At 48.7% G+C, this 26,835-nt stretch overlaps 1 protein-coding gene across 9 annotated transcripts in view; it reads left to right on the top strand.

The window, feature by feature from the left end:
- SUN1 (Sad1 and UNC84 domain containing 1) overlaps nucleotides 1-26,835 on the top strand; it is a 52,293-nt gene that overhangs the window by 593 nt on the left and 24,865 nt on the right. For 7 of the 9 annotated variants that reach the window (XM_025863587.2, XM_073886325.1, XM_025863586.2 and 4 more), the window contains exons 2-6: nucleotides 13,764-13,860; nucleotides 20,081-20,269; nucleotides 21,893-22,077; nucleotides 23,059-23,085; nucleotides 23,201-23,398. In XM_025863587.2, the coding sequence (XP_025719372.1) occupies nucleotides 13,784-13,860; nucleotides 20,081-20,269; nucleotides 21,893-22,077; nucleotides 23,059-23,085; nucleotides 23,201-23,398 (676 nt within the window). In that variant the 5' untranslated portion in view covers nucleotides 13,764-13,783. Of the gene's footprint in view, nucleotides 1-11,497; nucleotides 11,619-13,763; nucleotides 13,861-20,080; nucleotides 20,270-21,892; nucleotides 22,078-23,058; nucleotides 23,086-23,200; nucleotides 23,399-26,835 lie in introns of those variants that run through there. The other 2 variants (XM_073886322.1, XM_025863585.2) reach the window with 2 other exon arrangements.

Genomic DNA, 26,835 nt, shown 5'->3' with positions numbered 1-26,835 from the left:
CCACTCACCCAACACCCGGGAGACCCGGACCCCCACCCCGCCAACCCCCGGGAGCCCCCGCCTTCCCCGCTCACCCAACCCCCGGGAGCCCCCGCCTTCCCAACTCACCCAACACCCGGGAGCCCCCGCCTCCCCCGCTCACCCAACACCCGGGTGCCTCCGCCCCCCAACCTCCGGGAGCCCCCGCCTTCCCCACTCACCCAACCCCCGGGAGCCCCTGCCTTCCCCGCTCACCCACACCTGGGAGACCCCGACCCCCACCCCCCAACCCCCGCGAGCCCCCGCCTCCCCCGCTCACCCACACCCGGGAGCCCCCCCCCACCAACCCCCGTGCGCCTCGGTCCCCTGCTCCCCTGACCCACACCAGGGTCCCAGGCTCGGACTCGGGGTGCTCGGCCTCCTTGGAATTCCGGGTGGGGGTGGGGCGCCCCCTTGACCTGTTTTGCAGCCCTCCTACAGGATCAAGGAGTTTGCACCTTGTGCCCCTGTGCGGGCCGGTCGGGGCCTAGTGTTTGTGGGACCCTCACCCTCAGCCCGCACGTGTGAGCCAGTGTAGAGTGCACGCTACCCACCTGGCAGCACAGCGCTCAGGAACAGTGGGGAGGGGGCCCGGGGACTTGTTCGTGCGCCCCACGAGCACTCTGGTATGCCAGGCCTGGCATGCCAGGTGGTGCTCTGTCGTATCAGAGCTTCCAGGAGCTGCCCCAGCGTGTGAGGCTCTGGTCTCAGTCCGGTGTGTACAGACTCCCAGGGTCTGCAGTGCTCAGAAACTTGGGTTTTGGTTTATTTTCTTCCATTTCATCGGACACTGTGTAGTTCTTCTAAGTCTGGAAGCTCATGATGGTTCTGGGGATTTTCTCTCACTGTTTTCTTTGACACTTGTTTTAGTTGTCTGTTTTCTGTGTGTTTGGGAAATACTAATATTTGGGCATTGGACCTTTTGGACCCTATTTCTACCTTTTAAAAATAAAATCTTTCTCTCTCTCGTTTTCCGTTTTTGTCTTTTTGTTTCACTTTGCCAGAGATTTCCCTAGTCTTTTTTTCTCCTTTATTTAGCGTTTTATTTTAGCCATCGTATTTTAACCTTCCCAAAGCTTTTTTGGTGTTTTTTCCCTCTAAAATTCAGCAGTATGTTTCTTATTTCATAGATGCAGTAGTGTCTCATTCTCTTCTTCCATGACCTCACTTTTTGCTTGTTTTGGTCTGTCTTTCCTGAAATGTTGGGTAATCTTGGTTGAGCATATATATCTGAGAGTGGGACCCTGCCCTGTCCTTGGGAAGTTCTGTGCACCTGCTCTGGCGCTTTCACTGTTGGCTCATAGGAGTGGGGCTTCCTGGAGGAACCCTCAGCGGTATTAACTTTAGGTTCTTTTATTGGGCTTTTTATATTCTCAAGGGCTTTCCACTCTCCTGCCTTGTTTTCAAAGTTGGGTAGAAGAGTGTGGCTGTGACCCTCAAAAATTAGTAAGGAAGTGCTCACTCATCTCCCTTTTCAGGAGGCCATCCTGGAGCTTCAGGATTCCTCTTCTGCTGTAGAGACCCCTCATTTTTTGTAATTGTTTTAAGATTTTATTTATTCATTTGAGAGAGAAACAGAGCACAAGCAGGGGGAGTGGCAGAGGGAGAGGGAAAGCAGGCTCCCACTGAGCGGGGAGCGCAACATGGGGCTCGATCCCAGGACCTGGAGATCATGACCTGAGCTGAAGGCAGACGCTTAACGACTGAGCCACCCAGGTGCCCCGAGACCCCTTGGTTTTATCCTCCAGTCTTTTTTGAGGGAAGGCAGGAAGCAGGAAGGCTACCTACTACTTTTTTGTGACTGGTGAAATACACAACATAAAATTTGCTCCTTTGATGTGTAGGGAGCTGCATTAGGTATGCTCTGCAACCATCATCACTCTCTAGTTCCTGAACTATCTGTTTGCCCCCTTAGTGGAAACCCCATACCCATTAGCAGGCAGATCAGACAGTTCATTGCTAGTTTATAGAAATACAACTCATTTTTGTGTGTTGATCTTGTAATGTGCATCTTTGCTGAATTTGTTAGCTTTTATAGTTTTTTTTGCGAATTGTGTAGGATTTCCTATATATGAGATCATGTCATCTGTGAGTAGAGATAGCTCCAATTTGCTGTCTTTTGTTTCTTACTCCTTCCTAACTGCTGCAGCTGGAACTCCAGTACCATGTCAAATAGCAGTGCTGAAAGGAGACATCCTTGTTCTGTTCTTGATCTTGGGGGGAAGCTGTCTGTCTTTTACCATAGAGTATGATGTGAGCTATGGGTTGAAGTAAATGCATTTTATCAGGTTGAGGAGGTTCCCTTCTTTTTCTGGTTTGCTGAACATTTTTATCATGAGAGAGTGTTGGATTTTGACAAGTGCTTTCCTGCACTGAGGTGATCTTGTGGTTTGCCTAACTGCTTTTAAACAGACTTTAAGCGTTCGATTCCTCCTGTATTTGCACTCCAGTCTATACTCTTCCAAATGGAGACAGGTGCCACTGTTGTAACCATTCGGGGGTTCCATGATGACAGCTGGACTCTTTCTCAGTGTTCGTCATTACAAGCTTGTGATTCAGCTTTTTCTGGCTTAGGTGTGTTTTCATTTATCCATTTGCATTCTAGCTTCTAGGTTTCTTGCTGTTGTCTTTTCTTCCTTTTGTTTTGCTCTGTGGTTATGTGCCTTTAGGAAACAATCTCTTTTTAGGAGGGGTATCAGAAGAGAGTGGGAGCTACCATCTTTGTTCAGTGTACCATTTTTAACTGGAAATTCCTGGGTGACCTATTTTCAGACAATACTGGCATTTGATGGAGTGTCTGCTCATAGCCATTGTTTCCTGGTTCTGAATTTATGGTGATCAGATGGTCTCCAGACTCTGAAAGTAGAGCCAGTTTGAATTTGCTCACAGTACAAATGCCAGGCAACATTATTTGGTAGAAGTGGCACAAGATGGAACCATCCTTTAGCATTGCAACTCCTGCCCCTACCTAAGTTATTTCAAGGTGAGGCAAGAGCACAGGGAGTCACAGTGCCTGGGAGACCCCCCGGGATTCAGGGGAGGTCATCCTGAGCACATCGCAGAGGGGAGCGCCCACATGTAGGTTCGCAGGGCAGGTGGGAATAAGACAGCGACAGCGTACACGCGGGAGTGACGTGGGAGCTGGGGTGTGCCGCACCTGGTTCCACGCGGGAGTGACGTGGGAGCTGAGGTGTGCTGCACATGGTTCAGTGGGTAGTGATGGTGTCCATGCGGGAGTGACGTGGGAGCTGGGGTGTGCTGCACCTGGTTCAGTGGGCAGCTGTGCTCGTTCTTTCTTGCTCCCCTCCATCCCCAAATTTGGAACTCGTTGCTATTTTGGATTGCTCACCTGTCCTGATTTCAGGTAGAAGAGACTGGATCTGCTGTGTGCTTTTGAAACCGTTTGCTTGCATTGGGCCAAAACAAGCAGGATTCGCCGATGGGAATACGGATCACACCGTTACTGCCCATGACATATATTGTGATTGGTTCCACTTTGTTGGGGAACTTGTGTCGTTCATTAGGCAGTTCTGTAGTTTGAATCACATGCGTCATCAACCATGCTTGTTATCTGGGTGCTTCGTTCATTTAGTCACATGGGGCACTCAGTGAATGGTCATCGGTTGCAAGTTTCAGTTTAGGAGCTAAGAGCTATGTGACGTGTGCTTCTTGACTGTGCAGAATAGAGCTGCCGTCCTCGATGTAAGTGGTGGGGAGAGCGCTCAGGTACGGGTGAGTGACTCCCGATGGGGAACGAGCAGCTGCCCCCGGGGACACGTGTAGCTGGAAAACAAAGCTGTGCTTTGCCTGGTTGCTTTGTTTTTCAGTCATTGTCTGTATTTTATTGGATCTTCAATTAACATTATTGGATGATGTGAGCTATATCTAGAAAATGGAAAACAGATCAAGTGGATGATTTCTTCACTCTCTGCTACTTACACTGCAAACCTTTTCAATACCAGAAGACACTGACTTTGAGCCTGCTGCTTTATGTTTGGGAGGACGGAGCATGAAAAGGGTTATTGAAAACTGGTGTGGATTTAAGTGTTCACAGTACAAGTAAAAGCCTGTAATTGCTGTTCCTAATTCTCATTCCCAATTATAGTTAGAAGTAAAGCGCAGATGATACAACTGTTCCAACCGGACGAGCACACGTGAGCAGCACTTTGAACCATTAGTTATTAGTTAGGAGAAGAGTAAGGCCCAGGTGAGCGTGACCTTTTCTGCTCATCACACATTTGTATTGCTCTTGGCATGGTTTTGCCAGGTGTGGTCAGACAAGCAGCAGAGACTGGATTTTCAGATTAAAGGCAAAGCGAGGAACACGCACAGCAGTGAGTTCTCCCCACTGTGCAGGCACCTACATAGTGTTGATTTATTCAAGTGATGTTTGGGCGCTGCCCTCAGAGAGTGCAAGGTCTTGTCAGAGAGAAAGACTCATTAATAAGCAATTATTATAGTTTTTGTGGAGTGGTGAGTGCTGGGGGAGTGCTAAAGCTAGCAGCTAACTTGGATGTGGGGTTTGGGGCTCCAGGAGCGCTTCCTGGACGTGGAATCGCAGCTGAATTCTGAGGTTGGGCAGAAGGTAGCCAGGAGCATTTGGGATGGAAAGAGACCAAGGGAATGAGGGTGGGGAATGAGGAGGGCCTCCCAGACAAGGAAAGAGCATGGGCACTGTGTCCATGGGGCGAAGAGAAGAGCATTGTCTGAGTCCAGGCCCTCGTGAAGCTCCCCCAGGGGTGGGTGGGAGATGGAGAGGAGAAGTGAGACGTCTGGATGGAGGGCCTGGTGCCGTCTGTTTCTTGGGTCTTATCTGTGGGTGCTGGGGAGCCATGGTGGGATGTGAAGGCAGCGAGGCGGTCGATCTCTTTGTAGATAGACCATTCTGGCAGTATTCTGGCTTGAGGGGGCAAGGCTGGAGGGCAGGAACTAGTCAGGAGTGCTTGCTGGAAGCCAGCAGAAGATGGAGCAGCAAGGGGAACCAGAATGAAGAGGTGGTGACCCACTGGGAGGGGAGGAGCAGCCTGAGAGGTGATTTGGACATGCTGGATTTAGTTATTCGTAGATCCCAGCGGAGATGCTCAAGTACAATCAGATGCTTACCTCGCTGTACACAGAGAAGTTACAGACAGATGACAGGAGTCAGGTCAGTAATAGAATCCACAACAGACTGTTCATGTGTTCTTGGGTTGGAGGAGGCCTTTCTGAGCCGGACAGGAGGGTCCAGGAACAGCCGACAGTGCAGCCCAAGTCACTGGAGGCGGGCAAGGGGGGTATCCCAGACATGGATGAGACACGTCTGGTTAGTGTCCTGTCAAACAGTAAGAAAAAGGCAGCACCCCCAGTCTTCCCGAGTCAAGAGTCGTCACACACAGTCCGGCCCTCCCAGGGCCAGGAGGGGCCCCGTCAGAGAGTCACTTCCCAGCCCTGCTGCTTGAAGGCATTGGCCAGGGACAGCATCTTCGCCACAGAAATGGCGTCCTGGGCAGTCCTTCTAACTGTGCTACTTATAAGGAAATTTAGTGCATCCTGGGTTTGAAGCAAATACAGTAAAACTATGTTGTCATGCTTTCTGGATTCTCAGAAGAAAGACCCTTTATATTAACATGTACAAAATAAATAACTTGACTTTGGGCTTTTGCTGAAACACTAGGATAATACCACTGTCAGAGGCAGTGGGTTTTTTATTAAAAAGATCTGGAGCACTTTTCATCAGGAGATATAAGTGTGTGATAACGTGTCTTCACATAGAAGTAATTATCTTCCCTAAAAGTCAGAGCTGTTTTCTTACGTAAACAAGCCCATCCAGCCTACCTCTCTTCCTGTTGTCTCATCATTCCCCCCAAAAGGGAAGAAGCACCCTATCTTGGCTGGATACTGTTTTTCAGTACAGACTTGCTGCTGATAATAACTAACTTTCATTGAGTATTTTTATCCTGTGCCAGGCACCACCGAGCAGGTTAGGTGTACTCACTGGTTGGCTCCTCCAGTAACACTCTGAGCAGGGGCGCTGTTGGTATTCCCAGTTGATGGCACCACGGAGGTGTGAGTACATTGTCCTCTGCTCCCGGGTTCTCACAGTTGAGTAAAAGAGCCCGAATGGACCCCGCGGGTCGGCCTGCCCCCATACCACTCCACAGATGAGGACCAAAAAAAATTGTTTTTGGAAAATAATAGTTATTGGGTTAGTTGTTGAAATTATAAGACTATAAGACTAACACCTACTCTTTATTTATTTATTTATTTTTTATTTGAGAGAGAGAATGAGAGAGAGAGAGAGAGAGAGCACACGGGCGGGGGGGCAGAAGGAGAAGCAGACTTCCCGTCGAGCAGGGAGCCCAATGTGAGACTCGATCCCAGGACTCCAGGATCATGACCTGAGCCGAAGGCAGCCGCTTAACCAACTGAGCCACCCAGGCGCCCTAACACCTAACTCTTTAAAAACAATGTTGAACAGTACAGAAGGGAGTGAGGAGTAGAAGTGTCAGTCTCTATAATTTACCATTAAATTTAGTGGTTTTTTTCTTCAAGTTTATTTTTTTTATTTTTTTAAAGATTTTATTTATTTATTTGACAGAGACACAGTGAGAGAGGGAACACAAGCAGGCGGAGTGGGAGAGGGAGAAGCAGGCTCCCCGCTGAGCAGGGAGCGCGATGCAGGGCTCGATCCCAGGACCCTGAGATCATGACCTGGGCTGAAGGCAGACACTTAACGACTGAGCCACCCAGGCACCCCTTTCTTCAAGTTTAAAAAACATTCAAGTGTGTATACACACACACACACACGTAACTTGTAGCATTCTGTGAAGCTCTCTCAAGTATTTTTGTTTTAGTCATTTGTGTCTAATTCACTGTTGTATTCAGTTCATTTTTAGGATTCTCAGTATAAATCACAGTTTTTCATAAACTAACATTATTTTATTTCTTAAGATAAAAACAATTCCTTTTTATATGGTAGAAGTAATTACACTGAACATGACGTTGGAAAACACTCATTTCTTTTTTTTTTTAAGATTTTATTTATTTATTTGAGAGAGAGAATGAGATAGAGCATGAGAGGGGGGAGGGTCAGAGGGAGAAGCAGACTCCCTGCTGAGCAGGGAGCCCGATCCGGGACTCAATCCCGGGACTCCAGGATCATGACCTGAGCCAAAGGCAGTCACTTAACCAACTGAGCCACTCAGGCGCCTGGAAAACACTCATTTCTAACCCAAGTTATCTTTTTTATGGTCTTACTTAGACCAAATTATGATCTTTTTAATATGTAGGCAAAAATAACTGATTTTTTTTTAGTCTCTACATTATTTAGTTTTAACAGGACTAATATTGAGCAGAAGAGGTACATTAAGATGTAGTTCTAGGGTGATGGGCACCAAGGAGGGCACATGATGGAATGCGCACCGCGTGTTGTATGCAGCTGACGAATCACTAAACTCTGCCCCTGAAATAATGCTACACTGTATGTGAACTAACTTGAATTTATATAAAATCTTGAAAGGAAAAAAAAATTAGTTCTAAGTTTTAAAGGGGCACCTTGGAATTTTATTCTGAAAAGTAATCCTCTTTGCAGAGGAGTAACAAAGGAAAACCAGTGTAGCTGCCCTCCAGGTGATAAGGATCGGCCAGGGCGGTGGTAGAATGTTGGTCAGGTGTGCATGTGCGTACGCACGGCCCCTGGTACCTCTCTGGAAGGTCCTTGAGGGACTGCCTGGCCAGACGCGCCAAGGCTAGCAGGCCAGCAGGAGCTGTGTGCGGTCAGCGCCTAGCATCCAGCGTCCCTGTGGGATGGCACTTGTGGCAGATGGCGTCTGAAGCTGTGCTGAGAGCTGGGAGGAGCGTCTTGTCTGTTGCTGTCCCCTTTGAGTGCTTCTGTCCCCGTGGACAGGTTATGGGCAAGAGCCACAGCTCCTGACCTTCACCTCAGGGGGACCCGCCGCAGGTCGTTTCTAAAGATTTCTGATCGGAAGGCGGCGTTGGCCTCTTCTGCCTGGACTCACTCTGTCTCAGCCACTTTGCCAGTGACTAAATCACCTGAGAGAAAGTTTGATTTTTAACCTCCTCGTCTCTAGAAACACAGTGCTTTGTGCACTGCTTGATAAACATAACTGTCAACTAGATGGTGCTACTTGGGGTCTCCAGGGGGTAAAAGGAGGTTCCTTTTTCCAGTTTTTCTTCAGAACTGATAGCATTTCCTAAGAAAATGTTGTGTGTTGAGATGTTAGTTTTTTCTGTGTCTTTGGTTTTGCCATTTCCTTGAAGCTGTTTTTCAACCCTTGAGTGACTTGTAATTTTTGAGATTTTTCAGGCATGTTTTCTAGATTGTTACTAGTTTAGTACATTCTAAATAGTAAAAATTCAAATTATATGTGCTCACAGAACTAAAATTCATTCTTGATTAAAGCATTCAAGAACACAGCTTTATATTTTCATCTCTACTGTATGATGTCCATATAGCAGTGTGTACTTAAAGGGCATCGAAGGAGAAGCCTAACTGGGGCACCTGGCTGGCTCAGTCAGTTAAGCCTCCGACTCTTGATCTCAGGGTCATGAGTTCGAGCTCCTCATTGGGGAGCCTACTTAAAAAAAAAAAAAAAAAATCTTAACTCTGATTTTATTTTTATAACTTTCTTTAAACGTTTTTTTAAACTCTGATTTTAGAACCCTACTAAGAACTGCATGTTTGTAAAGGTACTTAATTCCTTAGGTCGTAACCAGAGTTCAGCCTGAACAGAGGCCCTCTTCTTCTGTGCTTGCTAGCATGCATATTCTCTTAGCCACAAGTAGAATGAGCTACAAGGAGACAATGATCTTTTCTGCTCGCAGATGCTGCACTCAGCCCTGTGACCCCTAAGATGTGTGCTTTTCCCGGTTAGGCGTGGCAGGTCAGAGTCTGACGCTGCCCGTCCTGAAGAAGCTCTCTTTTACCAGGGCGGAGGAGGTGCCCTCATGCACTCTGCCAGGCTGCCCAGCTGCGGAGAGTCCCACCCTGCAGCTCTGGGCCTGGGTCCTGCCATGACCCCCGACAAGGTCCTAGCAGCCAGAGCAGAACACTCTGAGGACAGTGGAGTCTGGACAGGGCCCCTCTTTTGTAGCACATGCGTTTGCAAAATGTCAACCTCAGATTCTTTTCAGGGTTTTTTGATGCCATTGAAGACATTTTCAATCTGCTTTTTCACCTACTGTTGTGTGAGTGCAAATCAGCTTTCCCTTGAGTCTCAGGCTGGGGCTGCTGGAGGCAGGGCCCTGAAACCAGCAGGAAGGCTTTGGCGTTACGGGGATGGATGTGGAGGCTGGGAGCAGCATTTTGAAAATGCTTAGGACTCAGTTTAGTTAGTAGTGGGTCTAGAATCAGAGTTCTGACATACTTCTGACGGGTCTGGGACTGGTGCCCCTCCCACCTGTCAGCTCCCCGTGGAGCTGTCCGCACTGCCAGTGGCCTTTGCCTTTCCTTTAGGCCTGGGGTTGAGTCAGTGTCTGTCTCAGGGGTTGCTCACTCAGAACAAAAACAATCCATGTTTAAAGGATTGAGAGCATAGGCTGTGTAAGTTCGTTCTACCAAATATTGACGCTCACGGTTGAGTGTCGTGTGCCGGGCACTGCCTTGCACACATGATTTCATCCCTTTTTCCACTTTATTTCATTTTCATCCTCTGACTGTATTTAGTGCTCCCGTTTCATGGAGGGAACTCAAGAGTGATTGCGAGTGTTCAGGGAGAGAGGGAGGGAAAACAGGAAAGAGCAGGGTCAGTGGAGAGAAGGACCAGGTAAATTCCAGGACCATGTGCCGTCACATCCAGGAATTCTGTGCTGCAGTAAGCTTGGAAGAGAGCAGCAACCCTCTCTCCCTTCGGAAACTCTGCGTCCCGCGTGGTGGAGCCTCCGCATCCACCTGCCTCTGCAGGTTTTGCTTTGCCTGATTTGGTCCTCTTGTGCTTCTCCAGGGGAGAAGTGGTTTTCTGGCCTGTGGACTAAGTTGTGGCCAAAACACCCCCCTGGGCAACGGGTCTCATGAAGCTGGGGCTGGGCTCCGCACGTAGCTTTGTACTTAGCTGTGCTTCACTAGAGAACATGACGTAGAATTCATGTGGTTGGGGAGTGAAATCAGAATCAGCTGGCAGAAGTAAGCATGTGGGTCGTGCCCCAGCCCCTCCTGTCTTCCTTTCCTCCAGAGCCATGCTGCCCGGTGTTCGTTCTAGAGTCTGGTGTCTGTCCACACTGGTCCTCTCTGGAGGGTGTCCTCTTTGGGCATTTTATTACATCTGTATCTCCTCTCCTGACACATTTTTTCAGAAGTCTACCACTGTCTCTCATGTCTCCCTGTTCTCACCAGTTGGATTTTTGATGCAGTCACTGCTGGAATCCTGTCATTCCTGGGATTCCGTGATAGCCAGTAGCTGTGCTTGGTTCTTTGATTGGATTTATTTCAGACACAAGAAATTAAATGTATTTATTTAGGAATTTCTTTTTTTTAAGTAGGTTCCATGCCCAGCACTGAACCCTAAAGCAGGGCTTGACCTCATGACCCTGAGATCAAGACACAAGCTGAGATCAGGAGTCAGACGCTTAACCGACTGAGCGACCCAGGCACCCCAAAATTAAATTTATTTAAAATTGTGTAAGGCCTGCCTGAAACCTGGCTAGAGGTGGGATGGCTCAGCCTTGTCCTCTGGCTCATTGACGGGAAGAACAGGTTGCAGGACTGTAGCTGGTCCTGCACCTCCTGTTAGCTTCTGAAAACACCATTCTTCCTGCATTAGAAATTAACCAAAATCTCTTTCAGGTGGTTAAAAATGTGAGCACATGTAAATTAACTTTTTAAATGAGGCTCTGAGTTCTCGCACATGTCTTCCTCAGGCTCTAGCTCTTCTGTGCTGAGTCATGGGCTGAGCTCCTGGGTCCTCGGTGGCCCTTGTCGGTCAGCTAGTAGAGGTCGAGCTGGGAGCCCAGATCTGAGGACTCTGCCCTGTCCTCAGCGCGGCTCTAGTGTCTCTGTGTCCTGGTCCTGATCTTGGAAGTAAATGCTCAGGTATTGGCTTTAGGGCTTCTGCCGTTCTCATTTGTAACAGTGACCTCTGTAAACTTCAGGGATGTAGTCGCTAAGGACGTATCAGACACCAATTGTAGCCTAGTTGGGGGAAGTTAGCGATTAGGACAACTTTTTGCTGGGGTTTAATCACGTTGGTAATGCAGGTATTGAAGAATGTTAAGGTGAAAGGTCACTTTGGGAATGAAGTTGGGAAGATTGGGTTTTGTTAATCAAGTGAGTAACTAATAGGGGATAAAAACCCAGTCCGGTGTCCACTCTGGAGAATGAGGACAGTTACGGGGCATTTATAGTGTCACCCTCCCCAGCATTTCACGGTTGCTTGGTGAGTACTCAAGTGCTCAGCGTCAGGGTAGTCAGGAGCCATTGTGAGACGCTGCCGGGGCGGGGCTGGGGCCGAGGGCCCCCGGGAGCCCAGGAGCGCTGGGAGCCGTGCTGCTGGGAGGGGACGCCCGGTTCTGCTCTCCCACTGCCCCTGCGCCTGCGCCTGGACTTCAGTGTTGGCCAGAGTAGACACTCAGGGGTCAGGCAGGGGAACAGGTGTACGAGCACACGGGTAATGCCAGAGTTAATTTTATCTGTCCAAAGAGCTTGAAGTGTGTGCATTAATAGATTGCCACATGCGGATGCCCTTGTTGAAGTGCGTTTCACGGGCAAGTGGGCTAGGTCTCTGAGAGGGACTGAGGAGTATTGAAATGTTTAAAATGGAGGAGTTTCGTGGTGTTTGTTGAAATTAGTAGGCAGTATAATTTTTATAATGTAAACAGTGTTTTTTATTTCTGTGTTTCTTAACTCCTTAAAGAATATTTGTGGAGCACCCAGGTGGTCACTTAAGCATCTGACTCCTGATCTCCACTCAGGTCTTGATCTCAGCGTTGTGAGTTCAAGCCCTGCGTTGGGCTCTGCACTGGGCATGGAGCCTACCTAAAAAAAAATTTTTTTTGGACTGGTTCAAAGAAAATGGTGTGAATCAAAGTACTTTTGGTTTAGTTTGTAGACAAGAGTCATTTACACATAAATACTTTTTGTCCATACTGGTCTTTATTTTTAGTTTTATCTTTCATAGATTTTTCAACAGTAGGTTATGAATCATATCACTACCGTGTGGGTTTTTTTATATTTATTTGAGAGAGAGAGCATGAGTGGGGAGAGGGGGAGAGGGAGAAGCAGGCTCCCTGCTGAGCAGGGAGCCCGATGCAGGACTCAGTCCCAGGACCCTGGGATCATGACCTGAGCCGCAGGCAGATGCTTAACTGACTGAGCCACCCAGGCGCTCCTGTTTATTTTTAATTTGGAGGGTGTGTGTGAGTGTGTGAGAGAATATTTTTAGCCAGAGTCATTCCAAAGAAATTCAGATGACAATCTGAAAAACAAAACTTTTATTTATTTATTTATTTTTAAGTAGGCTCCACACCCAGTGTGGAACCCAACATAGTGCTTGAACTTCCGTGAGGTCAAGACTTGAGCCAATATCAAGAGTTGGATACTTAGGGGCGCCTGGGTGGCTCAGTCGTTAAGCGTCTGCCTTCGGCTCAGGTCATGGTCCCAGGGTCCTGGAATCGAGCCCCGCATCAGGCCCTCTGCTCCGCGGGGAGTCTGCTTCTCCCTCTCCCACTCCCCCTGCTTGTGCTCCCTCTCGCTGTGTCTCTCTGTCAAATAAATAAAATCTTTAAAAAAAAAAAAGTTGGATACTTAACTGAGCCACCCAGGCACCCCAAACCTTTTCTTTTTTTAAAGATTTACTTATTTATTTTTAGAGAGCATGCTCGTGCAAGTGTGCGGGGGAAGGGGTGGGTAGGGGAGAGGGAGAGAGAGAATCCCAAGCAGACCCCTTTCCCTGAGCAGGGAGCCTGACAAGGGGCTCTATCTCACGACCTGAACCAAAACGAAGAGTCGGATGGTTAACTGACTGTGCCACCCAGGTGCCCCTAAAATTTTTTTTATGATTTTATTTTTAAGTAATCTTCATGCTAAACATGGCTTGAACTCACAGCCCAGAGATCAAGTTGCACACTCCACGGACTGAGCCACCCAGGCATCCCCCCAAACCTTTTTAATTAAAAAATTATGGTCTTTGGGGGAAAAATAAAAGTGTAAGCTGTGCCTTCTGCTCGTGCATCGTTCAACCTACAGTTTTCTGGTTTGGCAGCGCATGGGCAAACGGCATCTAGAATGAGCGCTTGACTGTGGCCTAGGAACATCGTTTAGCGTGCAGTCTTCTGGTTTGGCAGCGCGTGGCAAACGTGGGCATCTAGAATGAGCACTTGACCATGGACTAGGAAGCCATTCTGTTTTAGTTAATAACAATGAAAACTTAGTACAGGAGAGTGAGAACATTTTGATACCCTTAAGAATTTAAAAATACATTTTAAAAACGGTCTGAGTCCCTCTCCATTTTTTGGAAAGTGCCCCAGTTTTCATAATTATAAATGAGTAATCTAGGGTTTCCCCTTTCACTCCTGTGGGTGTATCATTGTAGGGAGCTAAACATAACAGAAGGACTTGTAACTATGAGAAAATTTTGTCTCCTTTGCTTAACAAATAAAAAACAAAAACCGACTACTAGCTTTGTTTCACTCAAATTGTGATAGTAACGTTTGGGTCCCCAAGTATGTGCCCTGCGTTGGCTGCAACAGACAGGACTTGTCTGTGTGTTTCTACCCTGTTAACACCCTGCATTGCTTTTTCCCCACTTCTGCAGTATGACTTGAGGCCGTGACCATGGATTTTTCTCGGCTTCACATGTACACCCCTCCTCAGTGCGTGCCCGAGAACACTGGCTACACCTATGCACTCAGGTGAGCGTGCTCGCGACCCGTCCCATTGTTGCCCGGTCACCTCTCCGCTCTTGAATGCCTGGGATATGGGAGCTTCTTGCCACTTGCAACGAAATGCTGTCTTTTGAAAGGGAAAATAGCTGCAGAGTTCCTATTGTACGAAAGCTTTACAAAACTGCTAAACCGTGGAGACGGGGAGGTTGTTTTGACAACCAGACATTGGGGAGGTTGTTTTGACAACCAGACATTCTGGTGACTCAGGGTGAGTCATTGCCAATGTCCTGTTTTAGGCCCCACCCAAGTGGCTGTGGTCTTCTGGATGAATCGTTGTGGTTATGGGTACGGTTTTATGATTTGTATTAATGGAGGGGTATTTTGAAGTGAATAGAAATAACCTGGAAAGTGATTTACCTGTGAGAGGTGGAGGAACCCTAAACAGAGTTTTGATGAAGCCCACGGTTTCCAGAGCGGCACTGTCAGAGGCTCAGTTCTCTGTGCTTACTCTGACATGATACTGAAGTCTGAAAGTGGCTGAGTGGCCCCTTGCCTGTCTAGTTCACCAAGTAGGAGGGATTGTTGAGACGCAACTGAAGAGTTACACACCACGGGTTAGTGCTAGAGAACACAGCACTCGGCGGGAAAGAGCGCTGTGTTCTGACAGGACCTTCAAGGCACACAAGGAAAATGCTTGTGTAAGTTTTTGCAATGGCTTATTTTCTGAAGAATAAAAATAGAAACTAATAAAACTGGAAGGTATTTTAACAAAGGTACTCTTTAACCACGTTAGTCAAACCTCACATTAGATGATTTTTTAATGTACAATTTTAGATTTTGTCACCCTTTGACTATTTTTGTCAAAAGTCCTGAAATACTTTAGAACAAAGGGAGTGAGCCAACTCAGGTAAAACTGTTCCTTATTCTGTATTGTAGAGCATAAAAATAATTACTCCTGGCAACGTATTTTTAGCTTTTAGAACCTATTTTAAAATACAGATTTTTAAGAAATGCACATGTGTAGGTCTCTGCCTTGGGGAAGCAGCGCTGTGAGTTTCAGCACGCCACACTCCACAGCCTTCCTTCAGGTGGACGTGTGGGTGGATGTGGGAGCAGATGAGAAGTGACGTAGGAGAGGTGGCGGGGTGGTTCGTGTGCCGTGCTGGGAGCTTGGACTTTCATCTGAGGGCAGTGGGACCCAGCGAGGGGTTTTAAGCTGGGAGTGGCCTGACCAGGCTTCTGCTCAGGATGCTGAGGCCGGCAGCGTGGGTAGGGGGTGGGGGCTGCTCAGAGACCAGGGTCCATGGTGGCCAGCACCGGGTCCTTCCCCTCAGTGCTGATGACTCTGCACCCCTAGCCGACGACTTGTCCAGCACGTCTTCATTGTGGTCTTCTTTGTCAGCACGTCACTGAGCGCACGGAGGATCCGCCAACATCCTGGTCATTCCACTTAATTAAACTACTTCTCTACGGTGGTGACTGCCTTAGCGTGAAAGTCTGGGGGGCGGTAATAAGCCCCCTAACTCTCTCTAGCTTCCACCCCTCTGGCGCTAGGCCCCTCCCTCCCTCTCCAGTGGATTGTTGTGAAGCAAATCTCTAAAAGGTGACACTTTAAAAAACAACTAGCCAAAATACTAGTGTCACACCAAAAGCTCCAAGTAATTTAAAATAACCCCCGATATCTCTGTAATATACTGGAGAATCACTGCTCAGTTTCCCGGATCCTCATTTTTGTTTTAAATCAACCTAAACAAGATTTTCCCATTCTTCTGAGTATTTACCTCTGAAGTTCTCATCTGTGTTTCCTGTGGTGATTAGATGCAGAGGTTTGATCAGGGCTGGGTTCGGGTGTTTGTTGGCGGGACTCCACGCTTCCTTCCTGTCGGGGATGCCTGGCGCCTGGGTTGGTGTGGAGGCTGTCCAGTGCTGGGGGCTGGGCCGGACCGTCCCTGAGGAGCCCCCCAGCTCCACGCACGTTGGGGGTGCAGCCACTGGGCCATTGCCTTGGGCAGGAGGCCGATGTTCCCAGAAGCCCTTCAGAGACCCCGGCCCCCCCAAAGACGAGGAGACCCCCAGCTCAGGTGGCAGCCCACACTCTGGAGGCAGGTGTCTGACTGTGCCAGCCTCTGGTAAGTGCACCACGATCTCCACCGCAGAAGCCGAGAGCAGTGTCGAGGAGGGTCCCGTGCTGCTGGAAGGCCACACCAGCAACAGGACTGGGGCATCGCTGGTGAATCCAGCACCGTGGGAGTCTGTGTACAGAGGCAGCCTGAATGCAGCAATGGGGGCAGAAGTTGGAATGAAATGCGTTGAGGCGTGAGTGTAGACAACTTTTTCAACCAGTGTGCCTGGTCAGGGGAGGAGAAAGGACCCGGCTCTTTTTACATTTTGTTTTTCCCCCACCACACCATGGGGACAGATGAGAGTGTGTCTAGGTGCTGATGGTTGGGAGCCATAGAGAGGTTGAAGGGGAGGGAAGAGGCACTAGACAGAGAAAGACCCAGCCCGGAGCGCACAGATGGCATTCGGATGGCCCATCTGCAGTAGCGGGAAGGAAGGGGAAAGGGCCGCGTGAATGTGCGTCATTCCATAGGCTCCGCCTGAGAGGGGGCAGCAGTTCTCCCATGAGGCTGATTGCCTACAGAGAAGGAGCAGCAGGGCCTTCTGCACTGGAGAGCCAGAGGTGGGGGTGAGGCGGGACCTGGTGGCCTTGGGGACCTCGCTGCTGTGGTTCCGGTTCCCAGGGGCCTGCAGCCGTCTGGTACAGGGGCACAGCCGGGTTCATCCCGGGGCCCTTGCTGCTGGGACCCAGAGGCCAATGAACGTGGGGGAAGGGCTGTGACGAGAACCCTTATCCGGAGCCCAGGTGAGGCTGAAGGACACCTTCAGTGAAAGATCCCAAATGGTGGGTGATGGAGGGTCAGGGGCAGCCACGGAGGTCACATAGAGAAGAACTTGGAACCATGGGGGTTTGGGCAGGTTCCTATATGGGACTTGCTCTGCCCAGTCCCCCTGCCCAGTGGCCAAGCTGCTGTCTTATGACACTGTAGCTCTGCGCAGCCCTGGTGGGAATCAGCACCACGAGCCCCCGTGCCACTGCCCTGCTTCACAGCTTGTGGCTGCTGAGCATGCATATCCTCTGGCTTTCAACTGTGGTAGATTTTTTCTCAAGTCTTTTAACTAAAAGTGCATCTAAATAACATACGTTTCTTTTTTTTTTTTTTTTAAGGGTTCATTTATTTATTTGAGAGAGCGAGAATGAGAGAGAGAGTACATGAGAGGGAAGAGGGTCAGAGGGAGAAGCAGACTCCCCGCTGAGCAGGGAGCCCGATGCGGGACTCGATCCCAGGACTCCAGGATCATGACCTGAGCCGAAGGCAGTCGCTTAACCGACTGAGCCACCCAGGTGCCCCTAAATAACATGCATTTCTAAAAGAACAACATTTAATTCATGAAGGAACCAAACTAAAATCTGCTCTGAAGGATTCAGTCTATCATTGTCTTTGGGGTCTTTGTACTCTTCTTTTATTCCAGTTATAATAAAGTCCTGTAACATCACAGTAGCTGAGGTGCTGGCTGGGCTGGTTGCCCAGTAGCTCACGTCTCCTACAGATATTTGCACCTTTCTGCTGAGCTCTGGGCACATCTGTCTGTAGGAACCTTGTAGGAATGATGGTTGGGATCCCAGCCTAGGGCAGAGGGTGCCACTGGCTTGTGTGGCCCCTGGACTGCAGCCCTGGTGGAGGCGTTAGTCCCGAAGGTACCGCATAAACGCTGGGCCCCAGATCGAGTGGCCTGCGTTAGCCCTGTCCCCGGGGAAGGATGGCCAGACAGGTGGTCCAGACTGAGAACCTGCAATGGCTGGTCCCTCCTCCCTTCCTCTGAGCCCTCCCTGCTTTGGAGTTCAGTGTGTCCAGCTCAGACTGAAAGGGCCTGAGGCCCCATCTGCTTTCAGCTCCAAAGGTAACCACTGTTACCAATTTGAAGAGAACCTTCCAGGTCTCTTCTGTGCCTTTCCCTACCTTTGTATGTATATGAACGTGTGCTTCTGTTTTTTGTTTTTTAAGGGATAGACCATTTTTTTTTAAAGATTTTTATTAGAGCACGAGCCTGAGTGGGGGGAGGGGCAGAGGGAGAAGCAGGCTCCCCGCTGAGCAGGAAGTCCAATGTGGGACTTGATCCCAGGACCCTGAGACCACAACCCAAGCTGAAGGCAGATGCCCAACCGACTGAGCCACAAGGTGTCCCTCTGTTTTTTTGTTTTTTTGTTTTAAGTAGGCTCTAGGCCCAATGTAGGACTTGAACTCATGACCCGGGGATCAAGCATCGCACATTCCACCAAGCCAGCTGGATGCCCCGTGTGCTTCTGTTTTATAGTTTGTTGTAACATGAGTGGGATGATACTAGAATCTTTCTATTTAGCAGTATATACAGATCTCTCATGATCATGTTAAAAGAATTCAGACAGACGTAGCCTGGTTTAATTAACCATTCCTCTGCTGGTGGATAGTTTCTAGTTGTCTGCTCTTGTAACATTCTTGTATTTTCTTCTCCCAGGGCCTTTCTAATCAGACTGATGGGTTTGGAACACCCTTCTGATGGCCAAGGCATTCCAGGTTCTGGGTTGGAGTACTGGGGCCCCTTCTAGATTGTGCAGGGGTAGTAGTGTTCTAGCCTGGAGCCCCCAGGGCCTGTGGGGCTGGGCTGCACACTGTCGGCTTGCTTGCCTTCTGCTTATTTCTGTAGTGGTCTGGAGTGACCACCACCTGGTTTGGGGCTTGGACCAAAGACTTTGTCTTTGGATGTTTGGCTGTCCTTAGATGAAGAGGAAGAGTGTGCTGGTGGAGGGGACTGGTCCATAGTTACACAACAAATTCTGACTTGAAAGAATAGAATTTTCTTAAACTAAGATTGTACTTGTATAAAATATTTTTGGAAGAAAAGTATAACCATACTTTAGATTATACCCAAATTCTGCTTAGTGTACTTGCGGTGTGCTCAGCATGGGTGCTCAGCGTGGTATGTCTCTGCCCCTGCGCCAGCCTCCGGTGCAAGCGAGGAAGGGGCTCTTCCTGAAGTTGTGCGAGCACCTCAGCATGGATGGCTGGGAGCAGCTGGTGTTTACTTACTGTCGGTTCGCTTGAAGAGTTTTTAGTGTCAGATCTAATAACATTTATGGTGAACATGATTCTGAAAATACTTTTCTAATCTAAAACATAAGACAAACTTGTCCTTAGCCCACTTCCTTTCCTTGAGAGCCTCGTGGCTCCTGTTGATTTCCAGGTGCTCAGCCCAGTCTGCTCTCCAGAGGGCGCTGTTGTCCTGCTCTCTGGACACCTCCGTGTGGGTAAGGGGGCCTGCAGAACACAGGCCCCCTCCAGCAGGGCGGGCAGCCCCTCCTCAGCCTTCCAAGTTTGCCTTCTTGCCCGCTTTGCTGCTGTCTTTGACCAGGCCCCTCTGCCCACAGCACCTTCCCTGCCGAGCGTGGCTCGTCTCTAGCTGTGGGTGTGGAGTCTTCACTGGTGGTGACCACACAGTCGTCACCTGGATGGTCTGGGCGGATCCGGAAGTGCGATGCCCTTCCCAGTGGAGGCACACAATAGGTGCTCAGTTAACGTGTCTTGATCTGGAAGAATTTGCTGACAGCACAAAAGAATGCATCTTTTAGTTTGAGATGATTACGTGGAAGGGTATTGAAGTGACTTTGTGACAAGCTTGTGTCTGGCTTTATGGTTGAGTTAGACGCAAAGTAGCGTTACGTACTGCCCAGTGTCTGGCTGCTTTTCTCCTTAAGGGATTAGCTGTCACATGGTCACTGTTTCTTTAACTGCTCTGTCAGGCATAGAGCCTACTAGTAAATGCATTCTGATTTTTTAGTGGTGTTGACCTAGTTCCCCATAGGTGGAGGTTCTTTTTTTTTTTTTAATTTTTTTATTGTTATGTTAATCACCACACATCTAGGTGGAGGTTCTTGTGAGCACATCCTAAAGCAGGTTAGGGTTAGCTCTAGACTGAAATATTTGGGTGCCTGGGGACTTTATCTCATAGATGGTGTGGCCAGAGCACGTCTGTGGTGAGCATCAGTTGTCCACCAATTTGGGTGACTTCTGCTTTGTGGAAAAGTCATCACACAGTAATGGCTGTCTTTAAAATCTGCACTAGATCAGTACATGTTCTGTTCATTATTTGCTCAGTATGTTTCAGAAACTCTGCGTTATTTATCTCTGACAAGTTTTTTTCCTTCTAGTTCGAGTTATTCTTCTGATGCTCTGGCTTTCGAGACTGAGCACAGATTGGACCCCGTCTTCGATTCTCCAAGAATGTCCCGCCGTAGTTTGCGGCTGGTCACCACCACGTGTGCCGTGGAGGATGGCCAGGCTGGGGACGCTCACTCCTGCACCAGTAGCACCGTGTCCCTGAAGGACAGAGCGGCCAGGTAAGCACTGCATCCTGTGTTCCCAAACATGCTCTAACACCATGAAAACCGAATGTACAAGCTTTCTAGTCTGCAAAACCACACTCTTGCGTCTAAGGATATGTATGTACACCATGGAAATTCACACCTAAAGTCATAGATGTGCTGCAAATAAGGACTAAACCTAATCCTGGACCATGTGGCTTGCTGGTGTTGACCTTCTTGTGCAGGCGAAGATTTCTGGTTCTCTGGCCTTGTGCTCAGACCCTGGGGAGGAGCATGGGCACCCTGGAGCTGGCCTCCAGCATTGTCTGTGGGGGGTAGCCTTACCAGACGATCCTGTGGCACCGTGGATGAGCTCTGTCTGCATTGTTAACACTTGGTCTCTTTTTTTTTTTTTTTTTAAAGATTTTATTTATTTATTTGACAGAGAGAGACAGCGAGAGAGGGAACACAAGCAGGGGGAGTAGGAGAGGGAGAAGCAGGCTTCCTGCCAAGCAGGGAGCCCGATGCCGGGCTCGATCCCAGGACCCTGGGATCATGACCTAAGCCGAAGGCAGACACTTAACCATCTGAGCCACCCAGGAGCCCAACACTTGGTCTCTTTATTAAAATCTGTGTGAACTAACAGACGCATCCATGAAGTTTAGCTGTTCACCTCCATTCGTGATTGCGTTCGCTTGATTTCTGAGCTCTCCATGGGCCCATCACATGTGCATACCCAAGAAGAAACAGTTGCAAAATCTTTGTGCCATTTCGAGATAGTGTTCTATTGCTCACATAAGAAAGACGAATATCCAGTCTGAAGGGTCATCTTTCACTCAGGATTGGGGTGGTTCCTATGAAGAGAGGTGGTGGAATGCCAACTTGGAGCCAGGCTGGGCATTGGCGGCCAAGGCCCCACGTGCCTCACACTCAGTGTGGGTTATTTAGAGAATAGGAGAATAGGATTGCAGCTCAGTAGGCTCAAAGAATTTACTTGAGGGCCCCAGTCGACTCCATGTGTGCGTGGCCCTGCAGCCAGGCTGGTTTTCTGCTACTGGGCAAGGCCACAGCCCGTGTGTGGGTGTGGTTCGCTCACACACAGCGGTGCTTCACTGTGTCCTGGCTCCTTCCCTTGCGGAGGGAGGATCTTCTCCCTGCCCCAGCCTGGTGCTGACATTCATAAAGTTTGTTTTTAGGGGCTTTGTTGTTATCTGTGCTAAATACGGGTACAAGAAATGAGATTGCAGCCTTTCTTTGCTGTCCTTAATGCCATTCCATCTTTACCAGGGACTGAGAAATCAAGCGATGTGTGCGTGCACACACTTATTCTGAAAGGGGAGGGATTAAATTTATAAATCATAATTTTTTAAGTCATTTTTATTAGATTATTTTAGGTTTTAACCACTTTTGGGTTGTGGGACCCAAAATAATCGGAAAACTGTCTTGTGTGTACAATTTTAGAAGCAGCTCTGGGACCCCAGCTTCAGGATTCCTGTGTCAGGTTAATGGGTGTTTCATTACAGCAGAGAAGACATAAGAAAATGGCCTTAAAAATACTGTATTTGTTTTCAAAGATTTTGTGTTGCTAAAATAGAATCCTTTTGTATTTACTATAAGAAAAAAGTCTATAAACTTTTTCCTTTTATTCTTTTTTCTTAGAACAGTAAAGCAGCGCAGGAGTGCAAGCAAGCCAGCTCTTAGTATAAACCACACCTCGAGGAAGGTCGTGTCCTGCGCCGTGGGCCAGAGCGTTGCTAGCACGCTCTCAGGTGTGGCCTGCCTCCGGCCTCCGGTGCTGGATGAGTCTCTGATCCGCGAACAGACCAAAGTGGACCACTTCTGGGGTGAGTCGTCTGCCCCTTACAGGGTGGGAGAAGCTGCGGGAAGGTCCGAGGTTTCCTATAGACTCAAGTTCAGAATGCAGGCAGCGGCTTCCAAACACCTGCTGCTTCTGCTGGCTGCGCTCACGCGTAATCAGTTGTGACATGGAACCAGCTGAAGTGGTCAGGTTGTAATCTGATAACTCTTTTTCTAGACGTGTTACTTCTGTAGGATGGGGAAGCATGGTTGTTAGAAAAATCCACTGATCTAATTTCAGGTTCCAGACCGCTCTCAGCAACAAGGCAGATGCAGTATTTTTGAGTCCTTAGAAAGCACCCCGTGTGGACGAATTGACACTAGGAAGCAGTGTGGCTCATGAACCTTCTTATCTAAAGCAGCAACAGTGTGACCCTGTCCTTGCCCCTGGCAGGGTGATGGCCACAGAGACATGCAGCTGCTTGCTTGTGTCCACTCCATGTTCTGTTCGGCCCCTTTGAGGAGATGAGAAGATGCAGATCAGCTCCCAAAAGTTTGTGTGCTAATTTGAGGCAGCATTGGGATTGGTGCTTGCTCCGTTTGACTCAGCTAGCAAGGGTGGTTCCCCGGCAATGCCGGAAGCAGAGGGTGCTGGTGGGGCTTCTGCCTCTCCATACTGGGGTCTTGTCTTCCTGCCTGTTCTCCAGATGTGTGTGCGCGTGCAGGTATGTGTGCAGAGGCACGTGTGCAGGTGTGTGTGTGTGCATGCAAGTGTGAGCTCAAAGGTACGGGTGTGTGCCTGCAGGTGTGTGGAGGCGCTCTCTCCAGAGATGTGCTTCCACCTTGATTCAGAAGATCATGCCTGTATATATCTGGAGGAATTTCCATTAGTTGCAGGCATCTCAGGGAATAAATCTTGACCGTTGCCAAAATGCTGATTTATTAATCATTGTAACCTTTACTTTTTGTGTGTGTGGGCTTTGTTGTGATAATTTGAGCTCATGAGCAAACACGTGTGTATGTTTTAGGTCTTGACGACGATGGAGATCTTAAAGGTAACTATTTTAGTCCTTTTTTTCTACCCATTTTTCAAGATGGAAGTTTTTTTTTTTTTTTAGGTATCTGTAGATTGTGATAAACTGGTTCCCTCTACTTTTTTGCAAACTTTAGGTGGAAATAAAGCTGCCACTCAGGGAAACGGGGACCTGGCAGCAGAAGCCACCAGGAGCAACGGCTACACGTGCAGTGACTGCCTCCTGCTGTCCGAGCGCAAGGACACGCTCACCGCGCACTCTGCACCCCTCGGGCCGTCGCCGAGGCTGTACTCGAGGGACACGAGCCAGAAACCTGAGTCTGTCTCTTTGAAAGGTTAGAAAAAGATTTCCTGTCCAAACATTTTCTATAAACCTGGTTTTATAAGCCTCTTGGCATCTGCACTGTTTCCTGTCATTGACTTAAACTCAAAATCGTCTGATAAAAGTTTAAGAAATGCACCAAAAATGAACTTTGTTCCTGTTCATCCTCTTTGAATTTACATTTTTTGTGGTTCGTAGCGTCTGAAATTCTGTGAATTTGAGCTTTGGGTGAGCAGAGGCAGACCCCCCTTCAGGGAAACCTGGTGGCAGCGTGTGACCACTTTGTTTTCACACGAGGTCATGGACACTCCCGTGAGTGGGAGGAACAGCTTGGTGGCGGTTTATGCCCGTGAGATGAGGAGCGTGTGGTCTCTGTGGTTATGTTAAGAGTCCATGAGCTCGGGGTTCCTCGGGAACGTGCAGGGCTGGGGTGGGTGCTGGCAGCAGTCATTTACTGTGTGCCCATGGCCCGTTCACCAGCCGCAGTGGGCTTCCAAGGCCGGGCTGCATTTGCTTGAACAGAAAGGCCCTCGGAGCTGGCCCTGGACCCACTGGGCCTGCCACAGCTTTTCCAAGCAGGCCTGGGGGGCACCCTCCTGGGTTGGGTGCTTGCTGCCTCTCCTCTTTGCCTGGGTCCCCTGGGAGAGCATAGCTACAGATCCCCGTCCAGGTTCCATTACACGGCTGAGACGTCCCTGCTGATTGGGGACCCACGCCTGTCCATGATTCCCTGCCCTGTGGTCACGGAGAGGCCAGGGAGCCCTGGTTTCCAAGTCTGCAGTCCCCAGTCTGTTTTAAGCCAAGTGCCAGTCTGCGTGGCCAGGCTCGAGAGCATACTCAGTCAGGTGGGCAGGGATCCAGAAGGGCGGACCTGTCATCTGTCTGTCACTGTGTTCCTGGCTGTGCCCTGCACGTGAGGGCACCCAGTATTTTTCAAATGACTATTTTGACAAAATGAAGGATGGTAGTAGCAGGACTGAGAGTTCTTTCCATCTTACCCTTGTGGCTCAGGTTTCTGGGTTTGTCTACTTTGGGTTATTGACAGTGTTGGCATTAATGTATCAAAACGGGGAGGCGGGAGGGGGAGGTGGCAGAGTCGGTCCGAGGAATTGGTTCCAACACCTTTTGGATTGTGGAGGCCAGCATCGCGGGGCACTCTCTGGCTCTCCCTGGCCTGTGCCCCAGCCCTGCAGTCCTGTTGCTCTCCACATCTTCTAGACCAGCACACTGAGCTTTAGCTAGCTTAAGAAGCTCAATAGTTAAGTGAGGGAGCTGGGATCTGGACCCAGGCATCTGGCCTCCAGGGTGCTCTCCCGAGATACTGTGCCACCTCCTGAGGGCTAACTGTCCGGGTGGAGCTTGGGAGCCAGGCCTGGCACCTGACTGAACTCTGGGCAACCATCAAACATGCCATGTGTCTGGCTTTGTTGAGGCTGCGTTTCTGAAGCATGCCATCACCAAGAGGAGGATAGTAAAAGCATGTTCCACCATCCATAACCTCCTGCGATATCTGTGCTCACAGACCAGTGAACACGTGTAGAAACACTCCCTGCTTTCCTGCAGCCCCTCACTCGCATCATAATAGAGGTCATGTCTGTATTCCCGACAGCCAGCTGTCTTCATCCTGAGGCTGTGGATGGGGGTCGATGGCCTGAGCTCAGCCCAGATGGAAGAGTGCTGGGTGTGGTTTTGGTAGTAGCCTCTGGAAGTCTTTAGCTTGAATCGGTCTTGAATGTTTTTGAGGGGAAAACAAGCTATATTTTTATCTGCTTTGGGCCTCTGCTTATCACCTTCCTTGGTCTTTTAAATTATAATAGTGATTACGACCAACACTAATTAATTTTTTTTTTAAAGATTTTATTTATTTATTTGAGAGAGAGAGAGAGAGAAACAGTATGAGAGGGGAGAAGGTCAGAGGGAGAAGCAGGCTCCCCGCTGAGCCAGGAGCCTGATGCGGGACTCGATCCCAGGACTCCGGGATCATGACCTGAGCCGAAGGCAGTTGCTTAACCAACTGAGCCACCCAGGTGCCCCAACACTAATTTAAAAACATCTGTTCCTAATTATTTGGGTAAAGCATTTAACAAAGAACATTTGGAAATCCCAGACATGCACAAGGAAGAAAATTAAAATCGCCTGGGACCTACCACCCAGAGGTGACCACACTACACGCTGGGTCCAGCCCGCTTGCTCCCATGGTTGCCTGTGGAGACCATACTGTGTGAATTGTCACACGTTACCACAGTTACCGAAAATATGTACAACTCTTCTTGAGCATGAATTATTAACACCCCACACATTTTCTGTCTTTATTTTTGTTTTTACTTATTCTGGTTGTAAAATCTTGGAATGGTACAGATAAAAGAAGTTCCTTCCCTTTGTCCTTCCCCATCCTCCTCTGGTCTCCCTTCCAGAGGGAACTGGTGCTAGTAGTAAGAGATCGTGGCGAATTCTTCTGCTTTTAAAATGAGGTAAAATGCACATAACATAAAATTAACAGTTAATCATCTTAAAGTATACGATCCAATGGCATTTTTTCGTACATTCACAATGTGCGACTACCACCTCCATTTTGCTTTTGTGCGCCTATAGAAATACGCGGTTTGTTTAAACGCTATCATAGTACGGATATAGCTTTGCAACTTCATTTCATATGCCAATTCAGATGGACTTTATTCTTTCTGATTCTTACCTAATATTGCATTTATGGTTATATCAAAATGTATTTAATCAGTGTCCATCTAGATGGACATTCATGTGTTTTCTGTTGGTATGCTTTAAAGATTTTATTAGAGTGAGTGAGCGAGCGCACTGGCATACACATGCATGAACAGGGGGAGAGGCAGAGAGAGAGAGTCTCAAGCAGACTCTGCACTGAGCACAGAGCCTGACACAGGGCTCTATCTCACAACCTAAGCTGAAGTCAAGAGTCGGATGCTGAACCAACTGAGCCACCCAGGTGCCCCTCTGTTTGTATGCTTCTAGAAACAATGTTCTTTGGGTGTGTTTCCTTGTGTATATGTATTTGTGTACACGGGCGAATCCTTCCCTAGGGTAGACAAATTAGAAGTAGAACAGATGCATTTGAGCTTACCAACCCACTTGAGCCGTGCGGTTTCTGAGTCCTAAATGTTTTGAGGTTCAGGGGAAGTGCAGCCTTGACAAAACGTGGATTTCTGGTTCACATCAAAAAGACTTTTTAAAAGGCTTGGAAGTGTTTTCCTTGGGTCATCCAGGCTCTACAGAGCAGGGTACGGATGGGATGTCTGCACGCAGACAGACTAGGTTCCTCCCGGGAAGCATGGAAAGCTGGGCCCTCAGGGCCTTCCCGGGCCTCACAGGGAGGCACCCAGGAAATCAGAGATGGAAAACAGAGTGTCTTCCATGTTCTCTGTCTTGCCTATGGCAGCTCTTAACTTAAAACTTCTGTTGGGGGATTATTTTAGGATA

The sequence above is a fragment of the Callorhinus ursinus genome, unplaced genomic scaffold (genome assembly GCF_003265705.2).
Source record: "Callorhinus ursinus isolate GAN/ISIS: 27379988/994484 unplaced genomic scaffold, GSC_fseal_2.0 scaffold70, whole genome shotgun sequence".
In the NCBI taxonomy this organism is placed as follows: domain Eukaryota; kingdom Metazoa; phylum Chordata; class Mammalia; order Carnivora; family Otariidae; genus Callorhinus; species Callorhinus ursinus.
The sequence above is the reverse complement of the archived record's forward strand: the minus strand, read 5'-3'. Positions and strand labels throughout refer to the sequence as shown.